Source organism: Bombus vancouverensis, chromosome 17 (genome assembly GCF_051014615.1).
Source record: "Bombus vancouverensis nearcticus chromosome 17, iyBomVanc1_principal, whole genome shotgun sequence".
NCBI classification, from domain to species: Eukaryota; Metazoa; Arthropoda; class Insecta; order Hymenoptera; family Apidae; genus Bombus; species Bombus vancouverensis.
In genome coordinates, this window is record NC_134927.1 from 4,281,111 (window position 1) to 4,301,197 (window position 20,087).

Consider the following 20,087-nt stretch of genomic DNA (forward strand, 5'->3'; position numbering starts at 1 on the left):
ATACATACAGAATATTGTACAAGTTCTAGGAAAACTAAATATCCTGCAATGCCGAAATAAAATATAAAATACTTCACCTTCTATGTATCATAATGTCTACATACTTTAAGATACTGACAAACAAATTTAAAAATTAGTGTCACTTAATAAAGTAGGTAGGCTGATTAATTATACATGTCACTTATGTTAACCAGTAACTTAACGTGTTAATAATCAGTTTGCATAGAAGTATTTTCAAAAATCTAGATATCTACTAGATATCTACTAAACGCATTTACTAAGATAATAAAATATTTATAAATTGTTATCGCTATAAAGTTTTATCATATAATAAAGCATTAATAAGAAAGAAAAAGATTCAACTTGGTCTAAAAGATTGATTAAAGATTGTAAAATATATGATTAACGTTATTAAATAATAAATTGCTGGTCGATAAAGCAATACATTTTATAAAATAATACTCTATAAATCACTTGGGACAAACTATTCCGTTATTTCTAAATTAGTAATATATGTTTTCTAAGCATATAGTTAATTTGTAATATCAATACGTTAAAGTTTCAAATATATCATTGTTTAACAAAGACAAAATGAGAATAATAAAAATAATAATACTGTTTACGAGAAATTCACTTAATGGAGAAACCAATATTTCAAAAATCAATACCATTAAAAATAATTGGTTAATGTAGTAAACATGACAGCGGTAAAAGTAAAATACAGAAATGCAATGTTTTATGGTGATGTTAAAAAGTAATTTCAAAGAATTAAAAGAAATTCCAAAGAAGTTGGATTGTACGTAATTTGCTAAAACTATGGAGAAAAGTGATAAATTCAGCTCTGTAATATCACATTAGAGCGTATAAAAAAATTAGCAAGAAAAGCCATCTCGGGCACAGGCCTCTTATAATATATTAAATTCAATCTGCTGCATCACGGTGGTTTCCCATCGATAACTGTCAATAATAAATCCTCTGTAAATCTGCTTGAGCTGTAAAATCGGTTGGCTGTCTATTGCACCGTTAAACTGCTATGCGGTGAAAAATATATTATAATATGTTCGTACGTCATCCTGGGAGTTTCTGTGCGTGTCACCCAGTCGTGTGACGCAATCGATAAAGTAAATATAATCCTCTGTAAGAATATAATATCGTTGTAAATATCTGTAGTCTGTATAACACTGTATAGCATCAAATAAAACAACAAGTTATCCTGGCTCGCGGAATAATCAGTACGAGGTGGGATGGCTGTTCCACTTGCGGCGGTTATTTGTGATTTCTCTCTTGTTTCTTCTTTTGTTTAAGGAATATTCTCGCATTTCCTTACGACGAATAGGCACGGCACCTTTTGCGAATTGTCCTTCGGAGGACTATTGTTTCATTAGTTATTGTAAGACACTGTGAAAAGATTATTCTATGGAGCAAAGTGCTGTATGATGGATAGCTCAGAAGCTAATTTTAGTAGTCGTTTCGTTAAAAATCTTTAGAGCAGAATTTCGCAGTTTCAGTTGCGAATGATTTGTAGCTAAAAAAAATGAATCTTACTATTATTAGTAGCAAAAGAAAAAATTCTTTTTGCTGTAAAAAAAATCATACAAGAATATTGTTGCACTGAACAAATTAAGAATACTGTTTACAAAGAGAATATGAATTTTAAATTCAAGCTCTGTTGTCAATTTTTGCTTCCGAATATTTCTATATATTTTTCAATACTTCTGTGCTTTTATTAAGCTGTAATAGTAACTTATATCTTCTTTTAATATATACACTAATAAATAATTTCTTTATTAAGCTATAATAAAGAGACCCTGAATTCTTAATGCACTTAGTTTTAAAAATAATATTCATATCTTAATAAATATTATTATTCAAAACGTAAAAACTTTATATTCTTTTACATGTAATAAATTTATCAATATTTCGAAAAATATGTTGCATATGCATCATATAATCTGTTACTTTTATATATTAGAAAAATATAATTAAGAAAACAATAAAAAAAATAATTTGATGCTTATGATAAAACAAATAATGAAAATAGAATAAATTAGAAAGAATAGAACTAAAAAAGTTAAAACTAAAAAATATCATTGTTCACTGATTAATATTTAAAATTTCATTCCATTCGTTCATACTCGTATCATACTCTAAAGACTTTTAATAATCATTACTACTATATCACTTATTATAAATAAACACAAAATATTCGAATTATATTTTTATATAAAAAAATAAAAGCAACTTTACTTTATACCTATTAAAGCAAGGTTACTTTATACCTATTAAAAATAGGAAATAAGAAATTCTAAATTTAAGCACTTGCTATGAAGAATAGAGTGGTTGATAAGTAATCTTATAAAAATATTCAATGTTAAGAATTCTATAAATTCTTAATGCTCTCCATCACAGCACACACCCTTAATCTCTTCACTGCACCTTAATCTGTCTTCAAAAGACTATATTAATCTCCATCTGGAGTTTATGGTGGCCAGAAATTACTGGCATTAAGCCTACTCAACCAAAAAGCTATCACAAATGGGCCGAAGAAACTAAGGCGCATTAGTGGTATGCAGCATCAAATTGCATCATGCTGCTCTGAAAGTGCTTAGATTCGGCATTGGTCTGATTGACCTCATAAGCACCATCTTGGAAAACTCTTGATTTGTTTTCCAGAGTTACTGTAGCTGTGCCCTCTTCCATAGAAACTCTGGGCGTAGAAAAGGATTTAACATTATCTGTTTGTTGTGCCTGGATTTGTAGATGAGTTTGCGCTCCAGTCTGTTGTTGCGCTTTAGGCTGTTGTTGTTGGTAGATTTCTTCTTGACGATGCCTGTCTGCCACGCTGAGCTCATGGAAGCTGACCAGGTGGCGTTTCAGGTAGAGCTTGGTCTTGAATGGCTTGTTACAGAGGGGGCATGTGACACTCTGAGGGTTGTGGATCAGGCGCATGTGCTGACGTAGGTTCGACAAGTTACTGTACATGCGGTTGCAGACAGGACAGGGGCGTGGGTCCAGCGAGTGCAGTTTGCGTAGGTCAGCTGCAACACACACACAACTTGCTCTAACCCGGTAGAGGCAGCACGGAGAAGGGAGTTAACTTTTTTTGTTTTGTTTTATTGAATGGATTTATGGGTGGGGTCTCCGATTTGCCAGCCACCACCGGACAGCAACAACCAGCTAAGAAACCCTAGCCACACGACTATTATATACTCTTTCTAATTTAGCAATAGGATCATTCTTAGAGTTCTAAATATCAATTTTTATGTATTACAATTATATTATTTTTTGTACAATTCCTTCTACACAAATTATATAAATGTTTATACCAAAATTATTACATCTCCTCTCCAAAAAGATAAAAACACTTCAATAAGTGCCATTTTCTTAACCCATCAATTACAATTATATAACATTTTATTTTGAGTGTAAAAATATCAATGTGGTTAGATTTCAACGTTCAATTGCAACATTGAAAACTACCACCTCTAACCTTAAGTAAATGAGTCAAATAATTTCGTAATTTGATTTTATATTCTATTCATTGATAATAATTCAAAGTTCTTACAACTTTAGCCTAAAATAATCAAAAGCATAACAAATTAAGTAACAAATCAAAATAATATTTCCTGAATTTGTATATGTATGATTTCATATATTTCATTTATATATTTATTAGTGAATAAAAGATAATTTGTTTGTTTTATAAAAAATTAAGAAAAAATATATTGGTTGATCCTATTACTACCTGTCGTGCGTACAACGATATCGCGCGTTTATTAACGCGCACACATCGGAGACAAATGGTAAGCGTGTGTTATTGGGACATGAGGCGTGAGAGCTCGCGCTGCATCCTCCAAGATTATTATACAATGTTTCTTGACAATAACACCCTTTTACGTTTACAAATTTTCGCTTGACACGTATAAATCTTATTGATATATAATCGTATATAGTTGCTGTTACTATCACTGTTAAAACAATAACGATAAATAAAAACAAATAATTTTTGCAATTATAATATGCATAATATTTTTTTTCTTTACTTGTTCTGCATTCTACATTGTAAATAATTTTAATTTAACTTTGCAGTAATAAAAGTAAATCCATTTAAATTTGAATAGTTTATCTAAACGAGAAGTATTATAATTAAAATAAAAAGTAACAGAAATAGAATCATACGTTGAGAATTTATATGAAAATTTCAAAATTAATAGCAATCGAATTTTTTTGGGAATTAATCACTTATTATATTATAAACCTTATTATATTGCTACATAATTTGATTAGTGAAGCCAGAGATATTAATCTTTTTTTAATTACAACACCGTACTTAAACACTGACCTTAACCAAAAAGCTTATAACAAAATTTAGCATCAAGCAACAGTTTTGCTATATATTTCAAGTTAGGGTGTTCTGCCATGGGATATTTATGAGTACACAGAAAAACGACGCCAATTAGATGAAATATAAAATATTAAAAACTTATAATGTAAAATAATAAACACTGACTGTAAATTAAAATAAATTCAAATTTTATCAATGTTTTATTTTATTGGCTGATATACTCTAAAGTATTATAATTTAAAGGATTTTAAGGAAATAAAAATCATAAATTAAAATTATCCAATATTTCCAATTGGCGTAGCTTCTGAAAGACAATAACGGAAAACATAGAAGCAACGGACAGGCAATTTTACCAGACGGAGGGATTTTACATTTAACCATTTAAAATTCTTCTTTTCTTCCCTCATTTTCTCAGTTCTCATTGTTTAAACTTATAATAATTATATTTACAATTTTAAGTAAAACTAAAACAACTTTTGATTTAAAAAACTTAATATAAAAAATAAATTATAATTTTTAACTAAAATCAAAAGTAACACAAGCTGTATAATGTTCTCTTTTTGTAATAATTAATATACATAAAATTTATTATAATCTTTTAGTATCACCTCCAATTCTGGCAAATAATATAGACAGGTAGAGAGCTCGAGTATATATGTACACGCAGCTGACTTTCTCACACAACAGCCGCAAACTGCACTCCCCTGGATAAAATCAGAAAATCGCCTCCGAGTGTCAAATGTCTCTTCTTTACCTTTCTCTCTCCCTCTCCCACACTCATCTACACATTCTTCTCTCTATCTTCCTTACATTCTGTCTCTCTTAATGTTTGTTTCTCACTTTCGTTCTTACATACACACATTCCTTTTGTTTCCTTTCTTTCCCTTTCTCTCCTACCGCCTAGCAAGAGCTACCGAGCTACACGAGCTTACCATTTCAAACCGAGGCTCTCCTTCTCCTTCCATCTTTATATTCGCATCCAAAAAATTCTGTCCGACATGATCGGCTAGGTTGTTGCTGTTTGTAATGGTGCTCGCAACTACCAAAAAATTAGGGTTGGGACGGACGATCACTTACCTTGTTGTTCTTGATTTAATTCCGTATTACCAGCATGAGATGGTCCTGGCATCCCACCTTCTAGTGATCCACCACCCCCTCCTCCACCTCCTCCTCCTCCTCCTGCTCCTCCACCTACAAAAATGTAAATTATTGTAGAAAGGTAAAAAATTTATTTTATAATCTTTATGAAATTGTAGAAATGATACAAATTTTAAATAATTATTATAAATAAATTAAATACTAATATATTAATGCATACACAACATACACACACTGTATAATTACCTTGATAGGAAGGTGGATAAGATGGCAAAACTTCCATGCCACCATCGAGGCTAAGAAAACCACTTGGCAGTGTGTTGACCTCCTGCTTTGGAGAACAATCATCATCGCTTCCATATTCTGGTAATTCTATTTTTGGCTAAAACACAAAAATTATTATGATTATTTTTCCTAAAAACAGAGATTTATTCTAATACTGATTGCCTTTCATTAATGATATACATTTATTTATTACAGTAAAAAAATTATCAGAAAATTGTGAAAGATAATTTAGCATTTTTATTTCACATATTTCCAAAATTTGTTGAAATTTGTATTTGTTATATGCTTATACAAGAATGCTTATACAAGTATATTAAAAAATATATCTTTGAATAATGAATATAAAACTATAATAGAAAATAAACTAACCTCAACAATATCGAGATCTTTATAACAGTCAAGTTGAACCTGTGGCTCAATTAATGGCCGTGTGCGTGGCGTTCCAGTTGCACAGGCCGCCGGAGCTGGTACTGGACTAGATATTTGAGGCGAATCACTTCGTTTGCACAGCCTTTTTAATGGTGGAGGACTTGAAGTTGGTGGAGTTTTACTACGGTCCTCCTCCAAATTTGGTGAGATCAGCCCACGGCCATTTGATGCGTGTATGTTGTTTGTCTTCAAATGCTAAAAATAAAAAATTTAAATTAAATAACATATTTTATAAGAATTATAATATAATATATAAGAATTATAATACAATATATTTTAAAAGAAATAAGTAATTATTTTAATATCATAATAATTGTAGCACAATAATTTTTTGTTCACATATTCTTGTGAATTATTGGCACAGTAATATTTCTATGAACTTTATATATATTTTATATAATTTTACATAATAAATAAAATAATTTTACTATTTAAGCAAACTTAATATTAATGTATCGAAAAAGTACATCACCTTCTTTAATATAATATTGTATTAAGTAATTACCATTAACATTAGAAAAAGAGTTATGAAAGCAAAATAAATAAGTAAAGTCATAGTTGGCATGAAACAGAAGATAAGGGGAAATGGAAGTTCTGGAAATACTCCAAGCCTATAGAATCTTAAACGGTAAAAAGTAGTATAGTCGATAAAGCAATTAGATAATAGGGTTGTAGAAAGTAAAGTATTTAATAAGGTAGTTTAAGGATACTGTAAGGTTTAAGGATACAGAGTCTTTCAAACCCTTTGGAGAAAGAGCTAATAAAAGTAATTACCACTAATATTAGTTTAAGAATCTCAAATTACTTATATTAAGAACAATGTGTACAACATATAACATCCAAAAAATTTTTAGAACATACCTTTTCGTTGTTGTGCTGATTATTTTGAGAGTCAGTGAGGCCACGGATTTGTAGAGACTCAGCAGTTCTTAAAAATGTGGGTAATTCTGCTTGAGATATGTTAACCTCCCCAGCATACATGAACTCCAAAAGTGACTGCAGGTGTTCAAACTCCACATCTCGCATAAATATTATCGGATGCTTGCATGGATTTGTCTATAAATACACATCATATATTTATTTAATATATATTTGTAGAAATAACTTTTTATTTTTATTTTTATATTTAATTCTATCACAAAACTATTACTAAGTAAATCAATACAAATAAAAAATTATAGATATAAATTGAAAATATATTTATTAAGCAAATACTACATAACAATTTATAGTATTTGACGATGAAAGCAATATTTATAAAAACTAAAAGTGCAAATAGTACTAATTTTTCCAATAAAATGATCATTAAGTTTTAAATAGAATTGGTACTAGCATTTTCTGGAACTGAAGATCTTATTTCAAAAATTTATCTATATAATATGTATAAAATATCATTACTTATTGTTAGAATTATTATAGTTATCATATATTATTTCTCAATTAATTTCTTTTAAGATATAACTTTTACATAACTTATATCATTCAAATTATAGTAAAACATCAGTCAGTTTTAACTTAAAATGTTTTGACATATATATGAATAACAATTTTTAATACGTTTACAGATTTAATGTTGATTAAAAAATATGGAGATAAAAAACATAGCGATACAAAGAATAAGACACAATGAACAATTAATCAGAACTATAATTCTTGGTTTTTGTTAGTATTTATACTACCTTAATGTTTAATTCAGACATTTTGCTTAGCCAGACCATTATGTTAAAACATGATCTTATACAAGTATATATCTTCATATGAAAATTACAAAATGCTATTCTATATCTCAATCTTATGTGATATACAAATTTTTGTAATTAAATATTATGTCTTTCAAAAATTTCAATATTTTATAATCATTTAATATAATATAATCTACATTCAATTTTCATATACTTATTTACTATTTGTATTATCATTAACAAATTTCTCCTTATTTCATGCAAGGTATTAGAATCAACACTTGTATACCAAGATAATGTTATTATTTATTTCCTTTAATAGATCCAAGTTTTAGAAATAAAAAAGTACTTTATACTTGAATGTCTAAAAGCAACAGAATTGTCCAATTAATGACTAAACCAAACTAAACCAAACAAAGTATTATACAATTTATTTAATATAGTAAAGTTACATAAATAAATTCAACATATGGCAAACTATAAAGGAAAATATAAGATATGAAACAAAATTTAGTTTTTTATTTTTATTTTAATGCAAAGTATAAACTTCAAACTGTAAGTAAATAATGCTAAAATAATGTTAAAACTTTGTGTAATGTAAGAACTTTTTAGATGATGATCTTTTGCTTAATATAACAAAAAATTTATTCTATAAATATCATAAATATGTTAGCTCTTACATCAAAAGTACTAAAATTCAAATCATATATTGCTTACTACCAAAGAACTGTATTCCTAACTAGATTTTTATTTTATACTTTTTTTATCATAACTGTTGTTAGTAATTATATAAATAATGCACTGAATTTAAGCAATTTATGTAGAATTTGTATAAAATTAGCTATGCTGAAGTCAATCTAACTAATCATCAGATATTGAAAAATAAATAACATCAAGGGAAAACTATTCCCATGCAAACTATATATGAAGATATATAGGAACATTACGACATAGTATCACGACATATACAGGAGAATTATGAATAAGAACTTTAATTTCGATTCAACCATATCTAAAGCAAAGCATGAGTCTCAAAGAAGGTAAGAATGATGGGTTAAGGTGAAGGGAGGGGGGAACATCGAGGAACTAGCACTGAGAGAAGCAAGGCGGGGAAGGTTTTCTAACCTTGAACAACTCCTTGAAGTAAGGGCTGCACGCGGAGAGGACAACCTTGTGCGCCTGGAGACGCCTACCATCGCAGGCTAAGGTGACATCAACGAAGTCCTCGTCATCCCTGAGGGCCTCGAATTGGCTGGTGATATTAGCTTGAAAGTTGTTCCAACGCAAGCAAAACTGCTGCTGGCTATCCGTCATTCTCCTCGCTCGACTCCCTTCGACCTCCTCTCTCTCCCTCTCTCTTAAACCGAGAGCCCCCCACCACCCACCCTCTGTCCGTCTCTCTCTTACTTTCACCTTCTTCTACTTCTGTCTTTTTTCCTCTTTTTCTTTCTTACTGATGGCAGCGTTATTCTTCCTTCGTTCCACACTTTGACTTCTCAAGTGTATCTTTCTCTGTCTTTCTTTCTTGCAGGAGACACTTCAAAAATTTTCGAAAGATATTGAATATGAAAGATTCATTGAGACGAAGAGGGTGAGGGTGGTTTCGCAGGTCAGGCCTGTTTTACTGCACCCTCGTGCTACTGGTTTGAGATGAGGCTCTCATTACTCTGGAAAAAAAATGGCAGGTGCAAAAAGTGCAATCGATGACTGAAGAGGAGGTGTGTACGTGGGGAGAATCGATAGACGGCTTACCAACATTAAGAGATAAATGAAATACATATTTCATGTATAGTACTTTTTACAAATACCTTTACATTTTTATATTATACCTATTTCGATTGGATAAACGTATAAAAAGCGTGACTGCTCACTATATTTCAACTAATCAACAAAATTTTCATTTTTCCTACAAAAAACATTTAATCTTATTAAGTCACTAGAAATGTACCTAGAGATTTCCATAATCTTGTCATTTCTTTCTTTTCTTTTCATACAGTAATATCAACGTATATTTGTAAGTAATGAAATCACAACTTTCAAAAAATCTATAGTACTTAATACTAGTACTAATGCCTTTAATATTAGAATACAAAACTGAAAAATTAAAAAGAAACATAATATATTATACGATTTTCAATTACATTAAAAATATTAGATTAACGTCTAGTAATTTTCATATTAAATTTAATATTTTATGGTACTATCTGGTACTATTTTTAAAAATAATGTGTTCACGTCAATACTATTTTTAATTTTTTTTATTGTAATTCTGATTATATATATAAATCTTACATCAGTTCATAGATCATATTATATACACTTAACAAAGAATTTCAAATTTACGAAACATAATATTTCTAATTGCATGCGCTTATACGGTTAAAACATTTTTAACGAAAATAAAACTGTTAATCTGTTAATACTGACATATCTTTTAAATGAGTCATTTCATTACATAATTTTATAATACATTCCTAAATTGTATGAATATGTAATTATTAAATACTTTAAAAAATATGTTTGCATTATTAAAATTTGAACACTTACTGTATTTAAAACTAAATTGTGATCACAGTGAAGAAAGTAGCAAACAAATAAAATTTGTAAATTTAAATTGCGCAATAATGTTCTAATGTAAATGCTATAAAATTATGGTATAAAATGTATTATTATCTTATATACTTACATTCCACATCTCCGAAAAGTGAAAACTTTGAATTTGTATTGTAAGAGAATATAGAAAATATTTCCGTGATTGCAGATAGTTTCTCCAACTCCCGTCGTATTCTAAATTAAACCAAATTTTACCACCCATTATATGATCGTCTTCATAGCTTCGAACAGTTTCGGGCCGTCATGGACGCCCGAATTTTGTTCACAAAATAACTTTTTTTAAATTTTTTCGTCACACTATCGCGGTATATGTGAGAGAGATTGTATAAAAACATGATAATTACGGAAAACTGACAGTTATGTGATGCAAGTGAAAAATGTCAAAAAGACAGGTGAGTCAATCTTCTCTGTTTTTTATTATATTTTCATGTATTTTCAGTGTATCATTTTCATTTCTCAAAAATTCAGTCACCAACATTTAAACAAGAAGAAATTAATACATTCAATAGTGAAATTCGATGGAAAATGAATGATTATTGTTTTTAACCTCGTTTTGAAAGGTTACTGCGGGCGACTCAATCGATACATTGTCCTCGAATTTCGTTTTCCTGAGTAACCAGTATAACTAATTGCTTGTTAAACACATGAGATTTTTATTAGAATTACCGAGAGTTTTTTACAAGGGGGAAATATTCTGATTTTTCTATTAAAATTTATATCTAATGAACAAAAGTTAATCGTAACCTTCATTAAGTTAACCTTCAAAATACACTTTTTAAAATTTTATTTAATGTCAGTGAAATGTAATTGATATTTCTTGTTTATATTATATAATCTTAAATTTTATGAAATGAAATAAGTATCATTAAATAGAATGTTCTTTTATGTTTTTAAATGTAAAACAATTTAAACTCAATTTGTTAGTAGCCCAGTTTCAAAGTATTATTGTTCTTAAATATAGTTAAAACAAAATATTGAGAAAATAGTGGAAACAGAGATATTGTCTGCTTTCTTTTCTTACTATATTATAAAATACTCTATAAAGTCTGAACATAACAATGTGTGTAAATTATTATTTAGTTTATTTAATGTACAACAGTGAATTTATATTAAATACTATTACATTAGTATTATAATTACATAAAAGTTGAGAAAAAAGCATAGTTTAAGAAATTAAAATATATGTGACATTTTCTTATTAATTTTATTGTAATTTTTGTTTTTAAGTTAAAGAATACTATGTATTGCTTTTGGTTTTATTTTTAAAAAATAGTTTTAGTTATTATGTTGATATTATTTGACATTATTTAAATATTTTGATATATTATATATAATTATAATTATAATGATAAAACTAATTATATAGATTTAAAAATTCTATTACTCAGTTATTAAATTGATAAATGCATTTTATATTTAAATAGTTTATATATTTCCATGTTTTGTTGTTTTTTTTCCATTGATTCAAAATGTTTTTCTCTTTTCTTTTCGTGTTATATATGTGTATATGGAAATGTAAACCTAAGAATAAGTGAATTTTAAGAATAATTAATTTATATTTTCATATTATGTTATGTTTTAATAAGAAGAAGTTAAAACAACTCTTTGTTAAAATAATTGTATGTTTTCTTTTATGTTTGCAGAATTTATACAGTGTGTTGTTTTGGTGATCATCGTGGTTTCCTTACTGGAAACCAAAAATTTTATACTACGTCACGGTGAGTTCCTAAATGAACTAAACTTACAAATTGATTATGTAACCTTAAACCATTAAGTAAAGTTATGAGGTAAATTATTGAGTATTTAAATGATTTGGTTTCATTAAATGTTGTTTTAGTTAACATATAATTTTAACGCTGAGACAGCTTATTTTTCTGAATTATCATTACTAAAATTTGTTTTGGTTGGATATTAATCATTTATATATTAAAATTCTTTATCGCATTGCTATAATATATTAATTAGTATATAATTAATTTCATGAATAATTAAAGAAATCAATTATAATTATAGAAATGTTTCTTACCTTCTGCTAAATTAAGAAATCTTAATCCGATTAATATTGTAGCAAATTACAGTTCCTCAACAGTTAAGTGTACTATTAGCCACCAATAAATTAGCTCAACTGTTATGCCATATCAGACAACGGTTATTTTAATCTGAATAGAGATAATTGTCTTAGTATTAGGATAGTACAGTCTCTGAAAGAAAAATAAACCGAGTTATGTTAGTTCGTGATTTGAAATTATTATTTATATATATTTCATCTTGTATTCATGTCGATAACACTACGAAGAGTTTATAATTTCATTTTAGACTAATTTACATTAATGTTATAAGATTGTCTTATGTTATTTCACTGATTTTTATTTTGTTATAGTTCATCACTTATACATATGCTCCTTAACATATCATAACTTTATTTCTGATTCTGTTATATAAAATTATTATATAATCTTTTTATGTATTATTTCTTTTTTTATTTCTGATATATTCTCTAAATATATTTTTAAAACTTTTATTCTGAAGTGTTTAATACATTGTTTGAATCTTACTTCAACTCCACACCCTTTTTACGAAGGTTTAACCTTAATTATTCTTTGAATGTTATCCGCGAATTCCTAATTTTAGTAAATTATAAGGAAAGTCAATATAATCATTGTTTTACGGATAGGTGTTAAAAAATTGACAGACTTTTGGATATGATTGTACAGTTGTTATCGGCTCGGGGCAAGTGATAACGAGAGCGGAGGAAAAAGGCATTCTCTTATGTGAGGATTGAGGTGTTCAGAAGTTATTTAGAAGTTGACGAGTTATTCGTCCAAAACGTTTCCGATATCTGTGTTCGTTTTATTCTGTGACACTCCTTTAAGATAAATATCCAGTTTCAAGTGAGATTTGAGTGAAAGTTTAGGAGTCCTTGGAAATTTATTTCGATTTATAACTTTGTGTTAAAGTCGAAATTGTTTTTACAAAAATATTTACGATTATCGAAAGAATAATTTTTAAGCCTGTAATCACGTGTTGAACATAAAATCCTTTTTAATACCATATTTACATATACGGAATTCGTACTTATTAATTCATACTTTTGAATAATTTGAAATGAAGAAGGCTTTACTTCCTGTCTGAAGGATTTTTTGTATATTTTTAATTCGTCGTTATCGTTATTCGGCATTAAGAGAATTTTCTCTCGGTATAACGATAAGCATATCTGGAGAAACTGCAAACACTGATTTTTATGTCGGGAGTCAGGCGTACGTGCCGAGAAAAGTATTCTTGGAGGTGATAGTTCACAATTGTTTTCAAACAAATGTTGCTTAGAGGGATTGCATTCGCGGAAGCAAGGCGAAGTTCCGCCAGACGTATTTTAATACCTCAAAATTCCGCTTGCGAAAAGGATAACGCTGAATTGACTTACGATGAAGCCTTTCAGCGTAGTTTGGGATCGAAGGCAAATAACCTTTCACGATCAATCGGCGAATCTACTCTTGTAAGTTTTTATTCATGCCTGAAAATAATATAAATTAATTTTACACGAAACGACGCAGCGTGAAATACGACAAATGCCTCTTACTCCTGCTAAATTCAACATATTAAGATATTTGTAGTGTGACAATAACCTCTAAAAATAAAACACACGTTTCTTTCTAAAAGAAATTCTTCTAGCCATTTTATTACTAGCTTTGAAGATAAATATTTTAAGTAAAACTGGTCTCCCTGAAAAATGAATCGTTGTATAGATAATAGATATAAATATATGAATAATAATACATAAATATAGAAATCGTCGGAATTTCAAAGAAATTGTGAGAAAATCAATGTACGTTAAAAATAACGCTTTAATAAATGAGTTTTACACAATTTTTTATATTGTATGGTTGAACGATCATTGGTGTTTTTCTTTACGATTTAAAATTAATGTTATTAAATTTAGTATAACAATATTTAATATAATAATTCATAATAATGTAAACGAAGTTCAAACGAATACAGATCAATTGCAAATATAATCGGAATAAAATTTGTAAAGTTTGCAACGGATCCTCTTTAGTGATGTCATTTGTATAAATGACACGGCTGCGAACACCAGCTACATCCGGTATCTATAGTAATAGATGCTGCTCAAAGCAATTAGAGGAGTTTTTTCCTGACATTTCTCATACGCTTTGTTTCAATTTCTTTTTTGATCTTTCAATTTTTATTGATATTTCATGTATTATTATTTTATGGGAGATTTATTATTCTATGGCATAAGCAAATTCTTAATTCTATTCAGTGTGTTGAAGCACTGATGTCGTTTCTTTATGATTTGTTAAAATGGATATGGATCAATTGTAAATATAATTGAGATAAAATTTGTAAAGTTCATATAGAGGAAGTATTAAACAGATGTTTGGTAGTGTCTTTTCTATAAGAGAAACAGCTGCAGACAGCTGCAAACATCAGCTACATTCATTTTTATATTTATTCCTCGTATACTTTTTCAATTTTCATAGGCATGAGTAGGTATCACATTTTATTTATTCTATGACATAAGCACTGCTGGTGTCTAATTTTAAGATTTGTTTAAATGGATGTAGATTAACTGTAAATATATAATCGTAATGAGTCTAATAGCAAAAGGCTACATAGAAGTTTTAAACTGGTCTTCTTTAGTGATCTCACTTGTATAAAAGAAACAGCTGCAAAAACCAGCTACATATGGTACCTGCAGCAGTACAAACTATTCAAAATAATTGCAGAATCGTTTCTCCTGTCACTTTCATTTTTATATTCGTTTCTCATACACTTTGTTTCAGTGACTGTCTTCAGCCTTCCAATTTTCATAGGCATTTTCATATCTATCTTTCGTTTGTTCTATGACACAAGCGAATTGACAGGCTGAAGTTTGTCAATTTATAATGCTGTAAACGTCGGTAAAATATATTTCGCGGTAAAATATGTGTAATTTGATATCGACAGACGTGGAAACGTTTTTGTCAAATCATCATATGGATAACAATAATAATACATAGATTCATTATATGTAGTAGCGATTTTTCAAACGTCTCGAACATTGTATAATGCTGACGATTTGCTTATATTCAAATTGTATATATTCAAATGCAGAAATAACAATATAAATAAGATATAATGCAACGTATCAAATTTCATTTGCACTTTAGTTGTGCTTTTAAGATACTTTTCTTGACCAGGCGTCGTAACTGCATGTTAATCTACTTTTCTTGATAAATACTTGAAAGATTAGGATAGAATATATGTATATTAGATGTACATATTGTGTTACGTGCTATTTAACACGATGCCAGGAGAAAGTTCGTATTTGCTTATTTCGTTCTTATCGCAGCGTGATAACGTATCGACGATAAAATCAAATAAAAATTTTCCTCAATATTTTATATGGTGATAAATTAGTAACACTTTCAAATATCTTGATTGATGAATATCTCATTCTAATATAAGAAAGGAACAATAAAGCTTATTTATAAAAATGATAGACGATTTATAGTATATTTATAAATTCAATTATGGTTATTTAATATATGTGAATTTAGTTTCTGCAAAGTAATTGGATTTAATCAATAGAATCTTCTCAAAATAGATAAGATTACCGAAATATTAATATGTATGTATATATGAACATCTGTTGGATATATAACTGATGATACAGTAGTTGTAATTCTGAAAATCATTTGAAATGATACTTGAAATGAATGTAATGAAACATAATTCCAGAAAATTTTCCAATTCTTTGTATTTAACACGCCGGTGGTCTCCGGTGATACAAGTTCTATTCAATTTTTCGTAAATTTTACAGAATGACTTCGATAACATCGCCAGAAAAAAGATGCGCAAATTCAATACAATATTTCACAAAAATTAGATGTTATGATATTTCAAAAATCATAATTGCTGCGAGACAAATTTTTAAAAATTGTGGTATAAGAATTAATTAAAATTAATTAACAAAATTTTGATCACGAATAACCATTATAAATGGTTAAAATTTTTTTGATAACCGGTAATCATTATTGATGGCGGAAATTTAATTTTGGTTACCAAATGCCAATATAAATGATCGGAATGTTTTTTGCTTACCAGTAACAAATTATCGACGACACAAATTTTATTTTCTTTACAAATTACCATTATAAGTAATTGACGTTTTTTTCATTGTCGCCAATCATTATCGATGAGGGGAATTTTATTTTGGTTACAAATAACCATTATCGACAAAATTTAATTTTGGTTACCAGTTACCATTCTCGATGATCTAAATTTTATTTTTGTTACCGATAACCATTATCCACGGCAACAATTTTTTCCAGTTACATTCTACTATCGTTTATTGTTGTTAGCATTACTGATAATAATTAGTACATATTCATTGACAACATAAAAAATAAAATAAAAATATTAATAATATTAATTATGAGAGCTATACATTTTACTGAGCAAAAAAGGGTATGAAAGTATATGAAACAAAAAAGGTATATTGTAGTACAACGTTAATACAAGTGTAAATAAAAATATTGTACTACAATCTTTACATAATTAATAAATAAGTTTTATAATTAAGTTGCTTTATGTCGTCAATGAATACTAATTTTATCAGTGATATTAATAACAATTGACAATAGTCGAATGTAATCAAAACAAGTTTTTGCCATGGATAATGGTTATCTGTAACCAAAACAAAATTCTTTTTATCAATAATGGTTGCTGGTAACCAAAAAAAAAAAAAATTCCCTTCCTTTGTATCGGTTACTGATGACCAAAATTAAATTTCCTTTATCAATAACAGTTACTGACAGGCAAGAAACCTTGTAATTATCCATAATGGTTATTCGTAAACAAAACAATTAAAGGTTAATATTTTGTAGTCATTCAATATTTTGAGAAATTTCTTTCAGTTTTACTGATAACTTGCTTACATTTAAATAAAATCTAATTCTCACTCAATGACTTTTCCAAAAAAATCCTTGAAATATCTAAATGTTATTTCGGATGTCTGGCGTGTTTCAATCCATTGCGACTCCCAGGACAAAATATATATATATATATATATATATATATATAAATAATATAAAATTTCCGTAAAATTCTACGTATTAAGAATACTAAAATATCTTGTATGTTTCGTACAAATGGTAGTAGGTTTCCCTTAATGGAAACACGAGACACGTGAACTTAGTGACTGAATACAGTTCACTGGATACAGCGCGTATACACTTTTCTGTATGTATATTAATAGCTTGAATTCGTTCTTTTGTACATTCCAGTAACGTTTCGTCCTTGCTTGGTTTTAGCTTGCAGTTGCTAGTGTTTACTTCGTGAGTATCAGTGTCACGAGAAATAGCGCCAATATCTTAGAAACTTGCAAATGATACCATTTTTATCGTTTAACTATACATTGTAATTAACTTGAAGATATCGTGAGTTCTTTCAAACTTCTTTTTAATCTTTCCACCTATTTAAAAGGAAACAAGAAAAAAAAGAAATAGATTTCATTATTTACGTGGTGCAATGGAAGCTGTGCAATTAATTTCAATTAAATTAAGCGTCTCTTTTTACAATTATTACTTTATATTTCGAAACCAATAATAGAAGAACAATTACAGAGAACAGGACACAAAATTATTTATGGACTCTGCATCTCCTTTACTGCTAAATCAAATTTTACAATTATACACTGAACTATAGGTTGACTCATATTTATTCTCTTTGTGCTTCAAACCATCTGATGCCATAAACGTCTCAAGAATCATTTTAGGTTTTTATCATTGTTTTCACCGTGACCTTCCCTTTCTTCAGTACGAAGATTTAAAACCTTGATGATTGATATCCATCCAAATTTCAAAACTTTATCGCACAAGACATATCAAGATACTGACAGTTCTTTATTGCTGGTTTATTGTCATTGCCAAATTTATTTTTCAAACGCATTAGAGTTATCTTACTACTTGAAACACACGAGTAATTTTCAATTACACGTTTCTGTCTTTCGCGTTATTAATTACAGATCTTCGGACGTTGTAGATTTTGCAACTCTTGCAACACTTCCATTTCTTTTTCTAACTGTTCAAGCATCTTTTCTTTCCTTTCGTCGCTCGTTACGACACGTTTCCTCTTTGATGTCATTAGACGCGAGATATTAGCGCGTGCAATATTACCTTCGTATTAAGGTAATAGGAAAATAATACGAAATTACAGAAAGGACACATCGTAGCGATGGGCACAAGCGAAAGATTTGTTCTGCTAATTGAACGTTTCGACAGTAGAATATTCGGATAATAGATCCTCGGCTACTGGATGTTCGACTGTATTTTATTGTACGTGTATTATTAATCTTCTGTTTTTATTTCGTTGGCGCGAAATTTCTAAGAAGAATTTCCAACGTAATTCCACGATAATCGAACTTGCACAATTTTTGTTGAAATATATAAAAATGCTCTATAAAATTAAAATAGTAAATACAAATGTAACATGAATACACGTTACAGTAAAAATTATTTCTATTGACAAAGATAAAAAAAATGCGATATGGTAGAAAATAAGGAGACCAGAAGAAGAAATTTTTATCAAATCTGTTTATCAACGTTCGTACTAAACGAAATAAATTTTCATTCGTGAAAGCTTCATAGCGGATGGGAACGCGATAATTTGCCGAGACTGATTTCGATGATTGGTCATTATTGCAATTGATTACGTACATTGCAACTGATGTACGACTGTTAATAAAACTAGTTGCCCTGTTAGCGGAATCTCTTTTCAGAAATAATCTTACTTAAACATTGATTTATATATTGTCAGCTTGTAATCGACACCTTAATCGTAAGAATTTATACGTAAATTTATAGACTCTTGGACAAAGAAAAATATTACACCTTTGTTCTTTAGATTTTTATTTTGTTTATTTACGCAGAGGATGGCTTAGCTGAATGGGATCGCCTAAATGCTTGCTTTATTTATTGTTGTAGGAAGAACTTCTCAGTACAAAGTTACGCTACTTCAGGCGTCACGTGTAAGAGTTGGACTTTTTCTCAGGTTTTTTTTTTTTTTTTTTTAAGAGATTTCATGGTCATCGGTATTTTTTAGATGGTATTTACTTTTGCCTGAAGATACTTAATTTTGTACAACTTGGCGTGTGAAAGATAGGGCAAGATACTCCTGTGTTTATCTTTCGTGTTCTTGTGTTTCGTACTCTGCATTTGATGCAAGAGATCTTCATTTTTTATTTAACGATAACACAAATTGTTTGAAGGAAAATACTTGCAAGATGCAAAAAGCGTAAAAATGGTTTATGCGCCTGCTTTTTAAATAGAATTTCTTATTTTTGTTTATATCTTATATCTTATATTTTGTTTATATATATATTGTTTTGTTTAAATTTCTCCCACTCGTCAGGCCCCGAAAAATTTTACCCAACCCAATTTGTATGCGTAAAAAAGTGTATAAAATAAATATACAAATAAATCATTAATCGATAATAAATCAAAGAAGTTTAATTTTAAACAATTCCTTGTTATATTTATAATTGTATTATTTCCTACTATTTAGCAGGACAAAATTAAATTTGCGTAACGAGATAAATATGTTTATTTACTTTCGCATAAAGAATCAAATTTTGT

General features: G+C 28.6%; 2 protein-coding genes across 3 annotated transcripts in view; one reads left to right on the forward strand and one right to left on the reverse strand.

Annotated features, from left to right (window-relative positions):
- LOC117166056 (uncharacterized) overlaps window positions 1–9,378 on the reverse strand; it is an 83,051-nt gene extending 73,673 nt beyond the window's left edge. The window contains exons 1-6 of one of the 2 annotated variants that reach the window (XM_033349681.2): window positions 8,965–9,378; window positions 7,019–7,213; window positions 6,098–6,352; window positions 5,690–5,825; window positions 5,423–5,536; window positions 2,113–3,038 (exon numbers count right to left, since the gene is read on the reverse strand). In XM_033349681.2, the coding sequence (XP_033205572.1) occupies window positions 2,560–3,038; window positions 5,423–5,536; window positions 5,690–5,825; window positions 6,098–6,352; window positions 7,019–7,213; window positions 8,965–9,153 (1,368 nt within the window). In that variant the 5' untranslated portion in view covers window positions 9,154–9,378 and the 3' untranslated portion in view covers window positions 2,113–2,559. Of the gene's footprint in view, window positions 1–2,112; window positions 3,039–5,422; window positions 5,537–5,689; window positions 5,826–6,097; window positions 6,353–7,018; window positions 7,214–8,964 lie in introns of those variants that run through there. The other variant, XM_033349679.2, reaches the window with a different exon arrangement.
- A 3,928-nt stretch (window positions 9,379–13,306) lies between these two features.
- The window catches only part of milt (trafficking kinesin-binding protein milt), a 102,233-nt gene continuing 95,452 nt past the window's right edge, over window positions 13,307–20,087 (forward strand). Inside the window, exon 1 of the mRNA XM_033349672.2 lies at window positions 13,307–13,945. Coding sequence (XP_033205563.1) covers window positions 13,766–13,945 — 180 coding nt within the window. The 5' untranslated portion in view covers window positions 13,307–13,765. The remainder of the gene's footprint in view (window positions 13,946–20,087) is intronic.